Source organism: Gambusia affinis, linkage group LG08 (genome assembly GCF_019740435.1).
Source record: "Gambusia affinis linkage group LG08, SWU_Gaff_1.0, whole genome shotgun sequence".
Classification (NCBI taxonomy): Eukaryota; Metazoa; Chordata; class Actinopteri; order Cyprinodontiformes; family Poeciliidae; genus Gambusia; species Gambusia affinis.
In genome coordinates this window covers 28287048-28301957 of record NC_057875.1, presented here as the reverse complement: position 1 = coordinate 28301957, position 14910 = coordinate 28287048, and the positions used below count along the sequence as shown (strand labels likewise).

General features: G+C 38.0%; 1 protein-coding gene across 1 annotated transcript in view; it reads left to right on the top strand.

Annotated features, from left to right (window-relative positions):
- Positions 1–272: 272 nt before the first annotated feature.
- The window catches only part of carmil2 (capping protein regulator and myosin 1 linker 2), a 42087-nt gene continuing 27449 nt past the window's right edge, over positions 273–14910 (top strand). The window contains exons 1-19 of the mRNA XM_044125028.1: positions 273–491; positions 3671–3774; positions 4779–4829; positions 5623–5682; positions 6258–6379; positions 6888–6985; positions 7142–7212; positions 7316–7389; positions 7466–7541; positions 8525–8613; positions 9634–9728; positions 9921–10007; positions 10270–10379; positions 10711–10788; positions 11150–11226; positions 12176–12280; positions 13011–13080; positions 13199–13280; positions 14132–14228. Coding sequence (XP_043980963.1) covers positions 464–491; positions 3671–3774; positions 4779–4829; positions 5623–5682; positions 6258–6379; positions 6888–6985; positions 7142–7212; positions 7316–7389; positions 7466–7541; positions 8525–8613; positions 9634–9728; positions 9921–10007; positions 10270–10379; positions 10711–10788; positions 11150–11226; positions 12176–12280; positions 13011–13080; positions 13199–13280; positions 14132–14228 — 1574 coding nt within the window. The 5' untranslated portion in view covers positions 273–463. The remainder of the gene's footprint in view (positions 492–3670; positions 3775–4778; positions 4830–5622; positions 5683–6257; positions 6380–6887; positions 6986–7141; positions 7213–7315; positions 7390–7465; positions 7542–8524; positions 8614–9633; positions 9729–9920; positions 10008–10269; positions 10380–10710; positions 10789–11149; positions 11227–12175; positions 12281–13010; positions 13081–13198; positions 13281–14131; positions 14229–14910) is intronic.

The following is a 14910-nucleotide window of genomic DNA, read 5'->3' as shown; positions in this document are numbered from 1 at the left end:
CGACTTTAATCTTTACTCTTTTCTCCTTCTTCTTGATCCATTGACTTTTGGATCATTTTTCTGTTACAATGTTATCCAAAGAAGCTTGAAACTTCCCTCACCTTTTTACTGTTTTCTATACCTGTACGAAAGTGCACATTTCCTGATTGCGGTTTACTGCTTGCTAAATGGAACAGGATGTGTGTCTGAGTTCATGTGCAAAAAGTGCCTGCATGCTGAGCAAAATGTGAAGTGTGTTTTGTCGTGATGCAGGGTGAGAAACAGAAAGCAGCTCTTCTTCAGATGGCCGTCTCATGCAGAGAGCAGATCCGCTGTCCTCCAGTCCAGGACTGGATCGTTCTTGTACTCTGATCTGATTCTCATCTGGACGGATGCTAAGCTCAGATCAACACCCAGGTTGCTCTGTGTTTTGGACTCCTTGGACATTTCTGCTTGAATTCATCACATCTCAGAGTTTGACAGCATGGACTCCATCTCTCAGACTTTGCGAGGTAACATTTAGCACTATTCCTTGTTCTACAGTAGGATACAAACTGGATGGAAAATACTCATGTTGTTCTCTGTGTACAACCCAGCATGCCTTTACGCCTCAAAACTGACATTACTGGGGACAAAGTAAATGTTAAACAGACGATGATCTCTGGCTTTGCAATGCACGTCTTTGTTGTCATGTCTAAGGTTATTTCAGCTACAAGCACAAAAAGGCTTCATGTGAGTAAAATAAAGTTTGTGAAGTAGAACAGGTTCTGCTTATCTGGAAAATATGCATACATGATGTACCACTCATTACATGCAAATGTGATGTGTCAGTTGAACTTCAGAGTTGAGTCAGCCTTTAGTGACTTATTAGAGGATGGTTGGTGCTATGTGCCTCCACCTTTAGTTCCACCTCAACAATGACAGCAACTGCCTGAAAAAACAGGACTCAGCATAGCTGGTGGATGAATGTCAGGACTACTGAGACCAAAGAGGTATTTCGATTGTTATTATTATTTCATCAAGACTCACAGAGAGATGGATGCAAACAGGAAAGAGATGCTGAGGCATCCTTTTAGAAGCTTGTTGTGTAGAAGGATTTTATTTGTTGGGTACAATGAATCGTCAAAATATACGGAACACCTGAGAACACATTCTGCAATTTTTCCATTCCAACAGCTTTTCAATTTTTCAGAATAAATTTCGCATTGTATATGGAAAAGGTCAAATAGTATTTATGAAATATATAACAACTTTTATAGCATGGCCTAAACTTTCATACATCACAAAGATGGGGGCATGAACACATGAGAGCTTGTTTATGCAGTATGTGATTTGCCTTATATATGGATAATTTGTGAGCCTGTAGCACACTACATGCTACATGCTAACAGTAATGTTAACATATTTGTTCTTTGTTTTGATATGACAAGTTGATAACTCTGAAGTTCTACTTCAGCTTTGTGTGGACAACACTTGATCTCCTGCTTCCTAAACTTAGAGCTTTGCGTTGAACATCTGTACATGTAATAACTGGTGAGCAAAGCTCTGATGTCCATGGAGAAACAACTCTGCACGAGTTGTTTCTCCATGGGTTGAGCTAAGCTCAGAGCAGGTCACAAAAGCACTACCTTCCCATAGGTATACCAGGACCATTGTGGGTGCAGATTCAGACCTGTTTTTGACTGACTCACTTGACCAAGGTTCTTGCAGCAGAAACACACATGGGACATAACAAGCCCAGAAACCTGGCCTGGTTCCTGAAACAGGTTCTGCAGAGGAAACACACCTAAAATGGAGAACGAGGGTTTGGAGCCTTGTGGTGAGCCATTTGAAGGGGACACTTAAAATCTGTCCTGTAAGGTCAGAATTTAGTTTCAACTGTTCTTTTTTTTTTTAGTTATTTTTAATTTATTTATTTGTTTTCAACTATTATTTGATCAAGCCATTTGGCTGAATTGTGTTGAAAGCAGAGAGAGTCAAATAAGAGCCGTCCTGTTGTTTAGGAATCAGGATCAGTAATGTGTCTTCCTGTTTCTCTGGGCCTTGAAGTAAACTGCATTTGATCAAGAGTCAGTGAAGTTCAACATGAACACAATTTTGAAACCATTGAGTAATTTGACCGTTGGTTGACATTGATCACTTTTAGGCAGATTTTCTAGCTCTGAGCTGGTTACACTTCAATGCTTAATGTATTAAATTATGTATAATGAAAAAACTGAGAGACATGACCGAGATTAGAAAAGATGAGACCTGAGACTCACTGGACTGAGCAAAGAAACACCTGCTGACAGATCCTACAAAGGTTTTCTGGACTGATGAAACCTCCTCCAGGTGGATGGTCCTGTGGTGGATCAGTAAGAGGAACAGAGCTCCACTTTGAGTCCGATGCCAGCGAGCTGGAGGTGGGGTACTGGTAGGGCTGGTATTATGAGAGATGAGCTGGTTGGACCGTTTCAGGTTGAAGATGGATTTAAAATCTTCTGGATTTTAGAAGACAGGAAGATGTCTGCATCAGTCAAAAAGGATTTTTATGCTCCATCACATGCATCCAAATACCTTTCTGTGTACTGAAGGAGTTAAAGATGAAAAACGTATGGCATGATCCTCTTTCTTACCTGATCTGAACCCAGCTGAGAACGTGTATGCAGTTCTTAAACATGAGGTTTCCAGCGGGTGAAAGACGTCCAGCTCTGATCCGTGTCTGGGAGGCTGAAGATGTTGCTGCACAGAAAGTTGGTCATCAACACAACGAGAAACTAACAACCTCCATAATGAAAGTTAATCACTGATGTTGAAAAGAAGGGTGGCTATACTGGTCATTGAATTTTTCTTTTTGTCAATTAAATTTCAAAAATGTTTATCGGAAAGGGTTTTTTTTTTCTAGCCATTTCTTTATAATTCTCCCTTAAACAGATGTAAATTAAAAAGTGAGTTGAGAAAATGGGTGTTTTTCAGTTAGTTTTGTAATAATTCTGTGCAATAATAGTTAATAATAATAAATACAAGAAAAAAACTACAATGACTAAGAAGGACTGAAGTAAATAAAACAGAAACAAGACTGATCTAATCAAAGAAAAAGAGTAAAAAGCACAGAATAATCAAACCTCTAAAGCAACTCAAAATAACTCAGAACATAACAGCTGGTTTGTTCTGATATTTCAGATTTGTAAAGCAGCCTTGTGTTGTTCTCCTGACACCTACAAGGCAGCTGGACTTCTTCTCTTGTTTCTCTAATCAAAAGATGATTGGGAGAGCTTTTATAGGATTCACTTTGCTCCAGTCTGTATCATCCCCATCACTAAACCCAGTCAAGGTTTCGATAAAATTCTGAACAATTTGTCATTTTTTTAACAAGTTTTTCTGTGAAGTTGCTTTCCCAAAACTGTCACCGCTGACTTTTACAGCAACATTTGTAAGCATAGACTTTTAGTATTCCCCGTGATTTTGTTTGAATCCTGATAAAAGAAGAGCAGGATGAATTGTCTTTTAAAGTTATTTGTTCAACATTCGCCGACTCCCATAATGAAGTGAGCAAATGGTGGAAGGAAGATGTGGGCTGACACAGTCGGCAGAGAACAGTTAGAGACTGAGACAGAGCCCATGACTGCAGGATCCACACATTTACCTTTCCTGTGCTTAGAAAAGAATCTGCCAGTCTGTCTCTAACATGGTGTGTTGTGTGTGTTTGCAGATCAGGTCTCTGAGCTGCTGAAGCCTCATAGAGCCTGCCTAGTGACACCAGTTCTTCTGCACCAGTCAAACCAGTCATGTGGGAGATCAGGAAGCAAGTTTGTAGTAAGTAGCATATAAACTCCATACTGGGTGTAAAAGGGCTTTTATGTATTAAAAATGAATTATAGTGAAGATAAAGACTGCTTCTGAGATTGTTGAGTAAATATTTGAATATTTGTTTTTAAAAAAAAAAGAAAAAGTTGTCCCTGGAAAAAGGCTTCATACGGCCAAGGTTCGGTGGCATGGGTTCATCTGTTGTACTTTTCATAAACATTATTTACTTCAGATTAAAAACAAAAGAAAGAGTGTGCTTAAAGGGTATGTGAGTATGAAACCATTAGATTTAAAGCATGAAATCTAATTGATAAACTGGAAACTTAGTTGTTATTTTTAAAAAAACTACTATATAGTATTTAGTCATTTCAAGTGGGGTTCAATTTTTATCAAGCAGTCTACATACCTAAAAAATGAAGTTAACAATGCATGACAAATAAGTTACATGAACTTAAGTTTTGTACATTAAGTTTTCTTACTTACTAATCTTAAGCTTTCTTTGCTTAATTTTCTTAAGTTTATATAATTTCTTACGTAAGGTGAACTGATATGGGGTCAGGTCGCGGGGGTAGCAGCTTCAGAAGACCCGACCCCTGGTAAAGCAGAAGAAAATGGATGGATGGATGGATGGATGGATGGATGGATGGATGGATGGATGGATGGATGGATGGATGGATGGATGGATGGATGGATGGATGGATGGATGGATGGATGGATGGATGGATGGATGATGGATGGATGATGGATGGATGGATGGATGGATGGATGGATGGATGTGCAGTTCATTTTTCATAAATTTCTGCCCTTTTAAACTGGCACTTGGAGAAGTATTCATTCTGTGCTGGCCCCAGGACAGCACTGACACTTTTCAACAGCTTGATACAGTCCAGTTGAGTTCAGGTCCTGTCAGAAATCAGGCCAGACTTATGCCACCATGTGATTCTAGAATCTAGCTCATTCCTTTCTAGACTTAGTTTGACTCCATCAAATTTGTTTTCACGTTTCTGTCTCAGGTGCTGAGTCTGTGGAGAGGCTACGTGGTCACGAACAAGCAGCCACTCAAGGTGAAGTAAAGCTCACAAAAATCTCTGTTTCAACAACGTAGACTAAGAGAGGGAAATGAAGAAGGAATGTATTTTCTTCCCTGACTTTTTTTTTCAATGTGAGGACTTATTTTTTTGCATCTCTGGATATGTAGTTACTAGTTTAAAAATTTAATGTTATCCAACATGATTGGATAACAGCTAAAAAGCTGCAGAGTGAATGTGGCTCAAATCCAGCTTCCTTCTGGATTTGAGCCACATTGACAGTGGTAGGAGTTCTTCCTGCAGTTGGTGGATCCCTGGTTCGATTCCTGGTACACCCGCCCTTGTTATTTGTGTTCCTGGGCAAGACACTTTACTTCACCCACCTTGTTAGTCAGAAGGGCTGATGGTACAAAGTTTGCAGCTTTGTTTCTGTCTTTCTTTTCTTTTGAGATTTCAGTTGGCTTTCCAAATAAAGTAGATTATTATTATATTTCACACTATCCTGGATGAGGCTCTTCATCTCATGTTGGCTATTGATGTGTGAGTTAGTTTATGAATAAGTGTGACTGAGTGAAAGTGCTTTGAGTGGTCAGTATGACTAATCAACAGCTATATCAATTCAGCCCATTTTCCTTATACATGTAATTTTATCTGTAAACTGCAGTCTTTCAAAAATATTATAAACTTTCTTTTCAGTTTAAGCTTGATTTGAATAATTTGACCCCAAATTCTTATTTAAAGGCACTTTAAAAACTGGTCCAACTCATGTGCAGCTGAGTTTTCTCATGACAGTTTGCAGTGCCAGTGATTGAACGGCTGTTGTGCACAGGTGGAGAATGCATTTAGCTACCTGGAGATTTCTTCCATCAACATCCACAGTCTCACTCAGGTACACCACCCTCGTCAGTCTTAACTTTCTTATACTTCAGTTTCTTTCACATTTTTTTTTCCTTGGATTTAAGTGTTTTTTGTTTTGTCTTTTCAATAATTTGGAAATGCCAAATAAAATGCACAATACCGATGCCAAGAATACACTGTTAACCTCATTCAAGTTGAATGTTGATGGCTGCATTTTTCTTGTACACCTGTGCAAATTATTTCTATTCACTTGGCTTTTTTGATCCCTGGGAAACTAATAATTCAGTGACATGTTTTTTAAAGTTTTTTTGATAGTAGATGCAGAAACAACTATAATAATTACAACAGCAACAAAAATAACATCAATCATAGTAATATTAATAATAAAATAATACTCAGTGCATGTAGCCTATCTTATTTGATGGTTTTAAAGCTCGCCCTTCACTGCACTTGTTAATTTTATTAATACAAAAGTAGAATAATCCTCTGTGCTTCCTAGCAGACCTGAGGATTTTGCTCAGGTCCGCTAGGAAGTGTGTTAAAGACGTAATAATTCATTGTTAACTTGTGCAGACATTCATCACTCATGACTTGCATGGATTACAGATTGAGTTGGAGACGGACAGACAGAGCCTGTCTTTCAGTGTCTTGCATGATGAAGATCTTGTTGCTCTGATCAGCCACATGACCGCCTCACTAAAGAGGATCTTCCCAGATTCTTCTCCAGGGTGAGTTCACTTCTACAGCATGTGCATCATAAAAGTAAAACATGCTGATAACTAGACTAATATACAGCGAGTACAATTATCAGGCGAGTGAGTGTTTTCACCATTTTATCATTTCTAGATCTAAAGAATGGATTAAATGATGAGCTCAAACAAAGTAAAAGTATAAACCTGATGATGTTACATCATCAGCACCTAACAATGCTTGTTGATTATTTAAAGCCAGGCCAAAAGCTACAATGAACATGGCTTTTTGCTTCAAGGTAAACATCTCAAGCTAATAAATATTATTAATATCCACTTGATCACTCATCAGAACAATCTTATATCAGGTTCAGGTTGTGCTTAGCATTAGCACATATGAAAAAGCATCACCTGCCTAATGTGGTGATGGTGGCATTTAGTTTGTCATTGATGTAACCTCATAGAGTCACTACACTGAGAGTCTGCAGCTTACATGTTCTTGATACATCGCTGATTTGTTGCTTATTCCTGACTCTGTCAACTTCAGAAAGCTGTTGAAGAGAGTTCCCCAGGACCTCCAGGAAAGGCTGCTCACTCTGACTGCTGTCATAGAGGAGCAGCTGAACAGCCAGCCAGGCCCCTGTGGTAAGTTTCTGTCATTATTCCATTATGTGATCGGTTCCAAAGACATTGGACTTGTGACACTCTGACAACGCTGAGGATTATTGTGTTCCTTGTTACAGTATATCATTGGTATATGAGCACCAGTAATGGATGGTGTGTTTTAATGTTGTTTTTCAGGAGGATTCTCTGATACCTATGCTGCTCTTTGTGACTGGAATGAAATGCCATTCAGAGAAGAAATTCAGTGGGTAAGTGATGGAACTTAGTGAAGTAAGTCTGTCTACAGACAGCTGATTGTGTCCTGAATAAAGCCGAGCTTAACATCTAAATGAAGCCCAGTTGTTTGTGTAGGACGTGGACAATATCTACTACATACATAACTGGAGAAGGTTCAACCTGCTGGACTTTAGCCATTTAGAAAGCAGGTAAGAAAGTGGGCAACTTTTTCAAGGCCAGTTTTTCTGTATCTTTGTTAAGTTTTACTATTTCTTCTTTCCACAGAGACTTGGCATTGGCAGTCGCAGCATTGTCCTTCAACCAATGGTTTACTAAGATCTACTGCAAAGAACTCAAACTGGTACAGTCTGTCTTTTGTCTCTTCTTATCTCAATTTCAAAAGACGAACATGTACAAGAAATCTAGTGGAATAGTGTTTCACCTTTCGTCACTTTTGAGTAATTGGCAGCCTAATCAGCTGATCTGTGCCTAAATTAGGAGCATTCTCATGAGTTCCATAAATAAATTGCATAGAACTTAGTACACATCCCTGTGGAACCCTAGCATATTTAGGAGAAAATCTTCACATCCAATAGCAACTTTAGGCTCTAAGCTCTGGGAGTACTGAAATATATGATACAAAGATCAGGACTTTGGTTTTGATGTTTGTTTGAACAGTTATTCACTGTTCTAACAAGAAAACGAGAAAAATAAAGCTTCACGTTGACTACTTTAGTATTGTTCAAGTAGCAGCAGTGTTGAGATAGCTCTGCAGTCGGCTTGGGTACGGAAAAATGAAGTTCTGTTCAAACACTGTTGAAGCAAGAACTCTTTGAAGCTTTGTCATCTGCTGTTTATCATCTTAAGATGTGTCTCAGTTCATGTTTGAACACTGTTGTTCAGTGTTCAAACAAACAATAAGCCTTATTGTACTGAGCTAAATAAATTCTTATTTCTTGCGATAGAGCACATACATGCACATGTATTTGTTTCCCATGATAACTGAGTCAGTACTTCTCAGTGGTTTTACACCTGATACTACAAGAAATAGGAGGAAAACTTTACCAATGCATTGATAATTGTCAAAAGTCTTTTTTTGATTATTATTATCCAAATAACAATATAATAGTTAGATCAAGACTATTGTCTTGATATCAAGGATATAATTTCCTACATTGGCCTATGTTTTGTATTAATGGATTGTTTCAAACTCATTATGTATATTCCACAGGGTAATGAGAAGGGGGGGGGGGGAATAAATGTATGGAACTAAGCATGTGAAAACAATCATTGTTTTCTAAAATCCTTTGTTGGAACTTGACAGTGAATGCTTCTTTCCTCCAGTCAGCTGACATCCAGCAGCAGCTCACTTTCCTGCTGTCCAAATCTTCAAGTCTGGAGGAACTCTCGCTGGAAGACTGTGGATTAAAAGTGTGAGGTTTTGTTTTTTGTATAAATGGGTGCTCAGCAGGAAGCATGAATGTGTTGTCTTTCAGCGAATGTTGAAGATGGAATACAAAACAGGTGCATTAGTCAGTGCATTACTCTAGTGCATTAGACCCATACTGACATGACGTGATCATGGCCTGTAATTCTGTAGTGCAGCAGCATTTTGTACAGCTTGCAGCCTCTGAATAAACGATTTATCAAGACCAGCATCCACAGTGTTACAGCCATCAAAGTGAGTTGTAATAAAAGCTTGAATTATGTTTCAGTCCACAGACAAACTTTTACTTTACTCAGGAGACTTTCTTTACTACTGAACTGATCTGCCAGAATCTGCCATCATACATTACACTCAGGTTCCTAATAATAATAATAATAATAATAATAATAATAATAATAATAATAATAATCGTTATTATTATTATTATTATTATTATTATTATTATTATTATTATTATTATTATTATTATTATTATATTATAATTATAACAATTATTAATTGTTATTATTATTATTATTATTATTATTGCATTATTGATAATTATAATAATATGAATATTATTTCTATTTCTATAGACATAAATGTCACCACTTGATCCACCGTACCAGATTATAGCATAAGCTAAGACACACCTGCAATCCCTTGACAAGTTGCAAAACAGATATGCTGCATAATACAATAACAGAACAGAGAATTATTTGACATAACATCACACAGACAAACATACAGATAAAGTCTCTAACGAGCCAAAAGCACCAGCAACGCAGTATGGTTCACCTCAGGTTCCAGAAATTGTTTCTGGATTTTGCTTTCCAAGATAAATCATGAACTTTATTCAACATGTCATCTGCTGTTTTTCATCTTAAGATGTGTCTCAGTTCATGATGGGCCACGTGTTGTTTTTACTTTCTACATCATACTTTGAAGGTGGAAAGTAAAAGTCCTGCCGCTGATATTGGCAGAGCACAAGAAGTGATATATTGACAAGTTGTTTATTCTGCTGCAGAGACTTTGCTGTGAAAATGGCTGCTGCCCTCCAAGAGCACACATCGTCCTCCCTGAAAGCCCTCAATCTGTCAGGCAACTCCATTGAAGATAAAGGTGGACCTTTATCATCTCATTTATTCATCTAAGATATAAAATAGAATTGTTGTTGTGACCTAAATACACAAAATGTAAAATGTTGCCTGTCAGATATTACTTTACTTTATATTTACAGTCAATGTTTCGTTTTTTTTTTTGTATTAGTCCTGCATTTGGTAAATATATTCAAATTGATCATTTTCTATATAGGTGTAATGGCCCTCAGTCAGGAGATCAAGCATCTAAATGAGGGACTGAGGTTCCTCTCCCTGAGTCGTGTTTCAATGAGCGCCAAAGGTACAAATATTAATATATTAAACTCAGTGAACAGAGAGCAGGAAATCAGAACCAACCATGTATTTTATGGGACATACACCTAGAAGACGGAAAACACTGCTTCTTGATGTCTTTGAAGAACACTGTTTAAACTGATCAACATTCCTAGAGCTGTTTGAGGGATCCATGACCTGAAATGATTAATACTGCTGAACTTGTGATACTTTTAAATAATGAGCTTGCTGACACTGCAGTCTTTATTTTGTATTTCCTGTGTTTCTAGGTCTTGGCTGTCTGGGTCAGGTGCTGTCCTCCTGTCAGCAGTTTTCTACCTCTCTGACTCATCTTAATCTGTCTTGCAACCCAGGAAGTCTGGCGACTGAGGACGCCATGGTAACCTCTGCTCTTTATCTGCCTGCCTTGCTAAACAATCTTACCTGAGTGTTGACCGTTTCATTACAAAACAATATGCTTGAATATGCTTTAATTTATTTTTTTTTTTGTCCTTTTACAGGACTTTTTTGTGTTTGTTTTGATCATACAGAATGTTTTTTACAATAGCGCTAAAAAGTGTTCTTTCCCTTTTTTTGGGCATGTAGCCCAAGAGAAAAGAAATTGTTTTTTGAGTGAAAACTTTTATGGCTCTTTCTCACAATGTCTGTAAATATTTTTGCAACTGCAGATAAGTAAATACATACTTAATAGTTTGTTTGTGTTTTTGCAGTTTCTCTTCAAGTTCTTGTCTGGTACAAACTCCCTGTCACATTTGGACCTCAGTGACACCAACTGCCCTCTGGACACAGTGAGGGGAAATCTTTTCCTTGCTTTAGAAGACAGTCAGACAGTCAGATGTTTTGTGCTATCAGCTTGAATGTCCTGAACAGAAAATCCCAAAATCTTTGGTTTTTTTAGACAAATGCTGCAATCCTGTTTTATCCTCCTGTGCTCATGGACGTCAGTAAACAATATTCCAATAATCAGACAATGTTTTCTCTTATAATATATTGGTGTTACAGGTCACTACAAAACCATGTTAAGATGTAAAAGTAAATTGACATCCAGCACTTGATCAAACGTTGCTCATATTCTGACATTTTTATATTTTGTCCTGAAGTAAATCCTCTTCTTTCAGTAACAGCTGTTTGTTCTAATGTGTCGTGCAGCTATTTGTTTCACTGTCTGCTGGATGTTGTTACAAGCTGACTCACCTGAACCTGGCCAGAAACCCCTTCAGCCACAGGTCAGTTCCACTCTCTAGGAACTGCAGGGATCCTTCAGTGTTTGGCTTTTCTCAGTTGAAAGAACTCTGCATATGAGCTCCTCTGAACATTACTGAAACACATAATTGTAATACCACATGAATGATGTCCACAGAAATCCAAAAAATACACCTAAATGCACCAACAGTGCAGGAATACAGATAGCAGTAATAATCTGCAGTTAGGTACCCGGTCCGTTTCAGACACTTTCCAACACATCTGAGACCGGATGCTGACTGATCCACTAATAAATATTGTAGGCTTATAAAGAGACATTTTGATCATTTTACTATAGACAATTAAATCATGATGCTACCCAAGTACAATTTTTATTTTATTTGAAAGCAGCCATTCAAAATGCCATGTCATTTTGAATGGTTTAATGTAAAATGTAAGCACAGATGCCCTGAGGACCATGGGTAAGAGCTTTAGATAGATTAAATAAATTATTTAAAGGCTTGTATGTTTTTCCCTAATTGTACGTATCTATGAGTTTAATCAAGGTATATTTCTTTCCTGTAAATGTCACAAAGTGTGTAAATATGCAATACTTCACAAATCCAACAGAGGGCAGTCTCCGTTTGCATACAGATGGGTCAAATTTATTTTAAATGGGAGGACAACAGCACCAGGTGTGTTGTTGCCATCTCCTACAACCCAGCATGCATAGCTGGGACTAATGGATGGATGACAAAAAAAATTATTGTGTTTTTTACTGTAATGAAATGTTTATGATGTTTCCTATTCACCCATGACATCAATATGAACAGTACAGCTTTTCCGAACTGATGATGAAATAACCAAAATAACCATTAGACGAAAATAAATGTAGTGAAGTATAATATGTGGACATTAAACATGTGTTTTTAGTGCCTCAGTCCATTGTCAGAAGAAGTGTTATGAGGTGATCAACTTTCTACATGTGTGTAGGAAAGTGCGGGAGGTGACCAGGAGTATCCAGGAGTTCTTCAGTCAGAGCTGTGAGCTCAGATACGTTGGCCTGTCTGCAACCAAACTACCTCCACAAGCTCTCAGGTGTGTTTACTACCTGCTAAACCTACACTTTATTACACCACTACACTCTATATCGGAACCATTTTAATTTTAAAGGGCAGAGGAACCATCCAGACAGCAGACAGTAAGGACTGCCATTAAGGACCGGGACAGATGTCTAGTTTTTATTTTATTTTTCTAACTTCTCTCATTCTTATGTACAGTAGTTGATCTATGTTAACAAGCTCTAGGGACAAGCAGCCAAAATGAGTTTCCTCTGAAGGATGTCTAGGCTCTCCCTTACCCCTGTAGGGTGAGAAGCTGCGTCCTCTGGTAGGGAGGAGGAGCCAGATGAGGAGGCTCAGCATCTGGTCAGGATGGACGCCTCCCTGGTGAGGTGTTCCAGGCCAGGCAGTGGGAGGAGACCTGATGGATGGATGGATGGATGGATGGATGGATGGATGGATGGATGGATGGATGGATGGATGGATGGATGGATGGATGGATGGACGGATGGATGATACTGGCAGGGGTGTTTTTAATGTTGGGCAGGAGGAAGAAAGCCCAGTAAAGAAATGAACACAAATCATTACAGTTGAAGTTGTGTGTAATAAAATGGCATGACATCAAGTTATTTTCCAAATCTGGAAATTCCTTTTGATGATAGTGAGTCAGTTATTGAGGCATTTTTACTTGTAACTGGAGGTTTGTCTGAAGCAGTCATTCTGCACAATTAACTAACAAATGGATTATTTTCTTGTTTTGCAAACAGGTTGTTGCTGCAAGGTCTTGCCACCAACACTCATCTCTTTGGTTTGGAGTTAGATCTCAGCAGCTGTGAGGTAGACACCATACTAACACTGACATGCTCTCATGTAAATTTCATGGATTTTAAGTTATGATCTTAAGCAGCAGTAATAAACATAAGGAGTTTTTATATTTGTATCTGTGTTTGTGTAGCTGTGTTCAGCAGGGGCCCAGGTGATACAGGAGCACATCTCTGAGGCTACAGCGATCAGAAGTTTGGATATTTCTGACAACAGTACGCAAAACCACACTGTGTGCGCCACACACGGCTCTGTATGGGCAAAGTGGAGTGAAGCCTAGGGCGAGCTATAGGGGGCTAAGAAATTGTTGAATTTGCAGTGTAACAATTTCTTTATACTTTCTGATAAAAATAGCAATAATGCACTCTAGTGATCAGCCACAGTTATTATTCTTTTTTAATTTAATGCACTTCACTTTACTTAAATAATCTGATTAAACCAAAAAAAAGTAATACTTTAGCATATTGCATTATACACTGATACAATTTATAATCAAATATATCTAATTAAATAAAAATAATTCCAATACATTTCAATTAGAATATTTAGGCTGAAGTTCACAGTCAGTTACAGACAGTTCAACTGCAGCCACTTACAGAACAACACAGAGAGATTCAGTTGATCATCAATTGCCAATTAGTACAAAGCTCTCCATATGTGAAACCAGCAGATTGCAACTAAGGTTCACTTCACTACAATCCCCTATTATCTGAAAGCACAGGGTGACAGTGGGGAGGAACAGCTTCCTTGTAACAGGAAGAAACATTTAGCAGAAGCATGTCAAGAAAAGAGGGTTGACTAAATGATGCTGTACTCATTAATATTAAGAAAGCTAATGCTGATATGACACCTTTCTATCAAAGGTATGGAAACTATTGCCAGTAATAACTTCACAACTGTGTGTTTTTACAAGCTAAAAACCAAGTTTAAGGGACAGTAAAAGTATCTGAAATGATTTAGAAGCTCATTTGGGGAGAAGGGGTGGGGAGTGGGGAGGGTCCATCTGATTAGTTATCAGCTTTGGGACTGTGTCTCCTGTGTTTCATCAACTGCTGTGTAATTACAGGTTTTGAGAATGATATGGTGACTCTGGTCCTGTCTGTTGGTCGATGCCAGTCTCTTCATCATCTTGCTCTTGGAAGGAACTTTGCCATGAAGTCCAGGTCTGATGACAAAGACGCACAGATTATTTTACTCTGTAGCTGTTAGATCTGCTGTAAGCAACTTTAGTGAGAGCAACTGAGATAAACAAATCATCTACACAATGATATGTGCATCATCTCCATGTTGCCAAACAGTTCTGACTGATTAAGGGGTTAGTTGGATCTGACACCGAGATATGTGTGACCTGCTGGTTGCTGTCAGGTCCAGGCCCTTTTTGTCAGAATATGACCTATAAGTGAAGGTCAAGCATTCAGTGCATCTGGAAATTATTCACAACACTTCACTTTTTTTCAAATGTAGCTATGATACAGCCTTATTGTACTGTGCTAAATAAATATTTCTTCCTCAATTCTTCACCCAAATACCTCATTATGACAATGTTGGGAATCGTTTTTTCAGTTTTGCACACTTACTAGAATAAGAAGAAAAATATTTATGTAAACATAATTTTTAAAAACTGATTTATCTTTAATGAGTTTGCAAAACACTCAACATTTCCCCACATCGTCTCATACTTTCGGCCCCACCAACACTTCAGAATAAATTCAGTCGTGTTTATTATACTTGCAATAAGAACTTTTGAAATCAGCTAATAGTTAGGGTGAGTAAATTTCCAAGTCTATGAGAAAAGCGTCACATAAGTATGCTTGTGTTACTAAGGTTGCTCCATGGTAGGTTTCA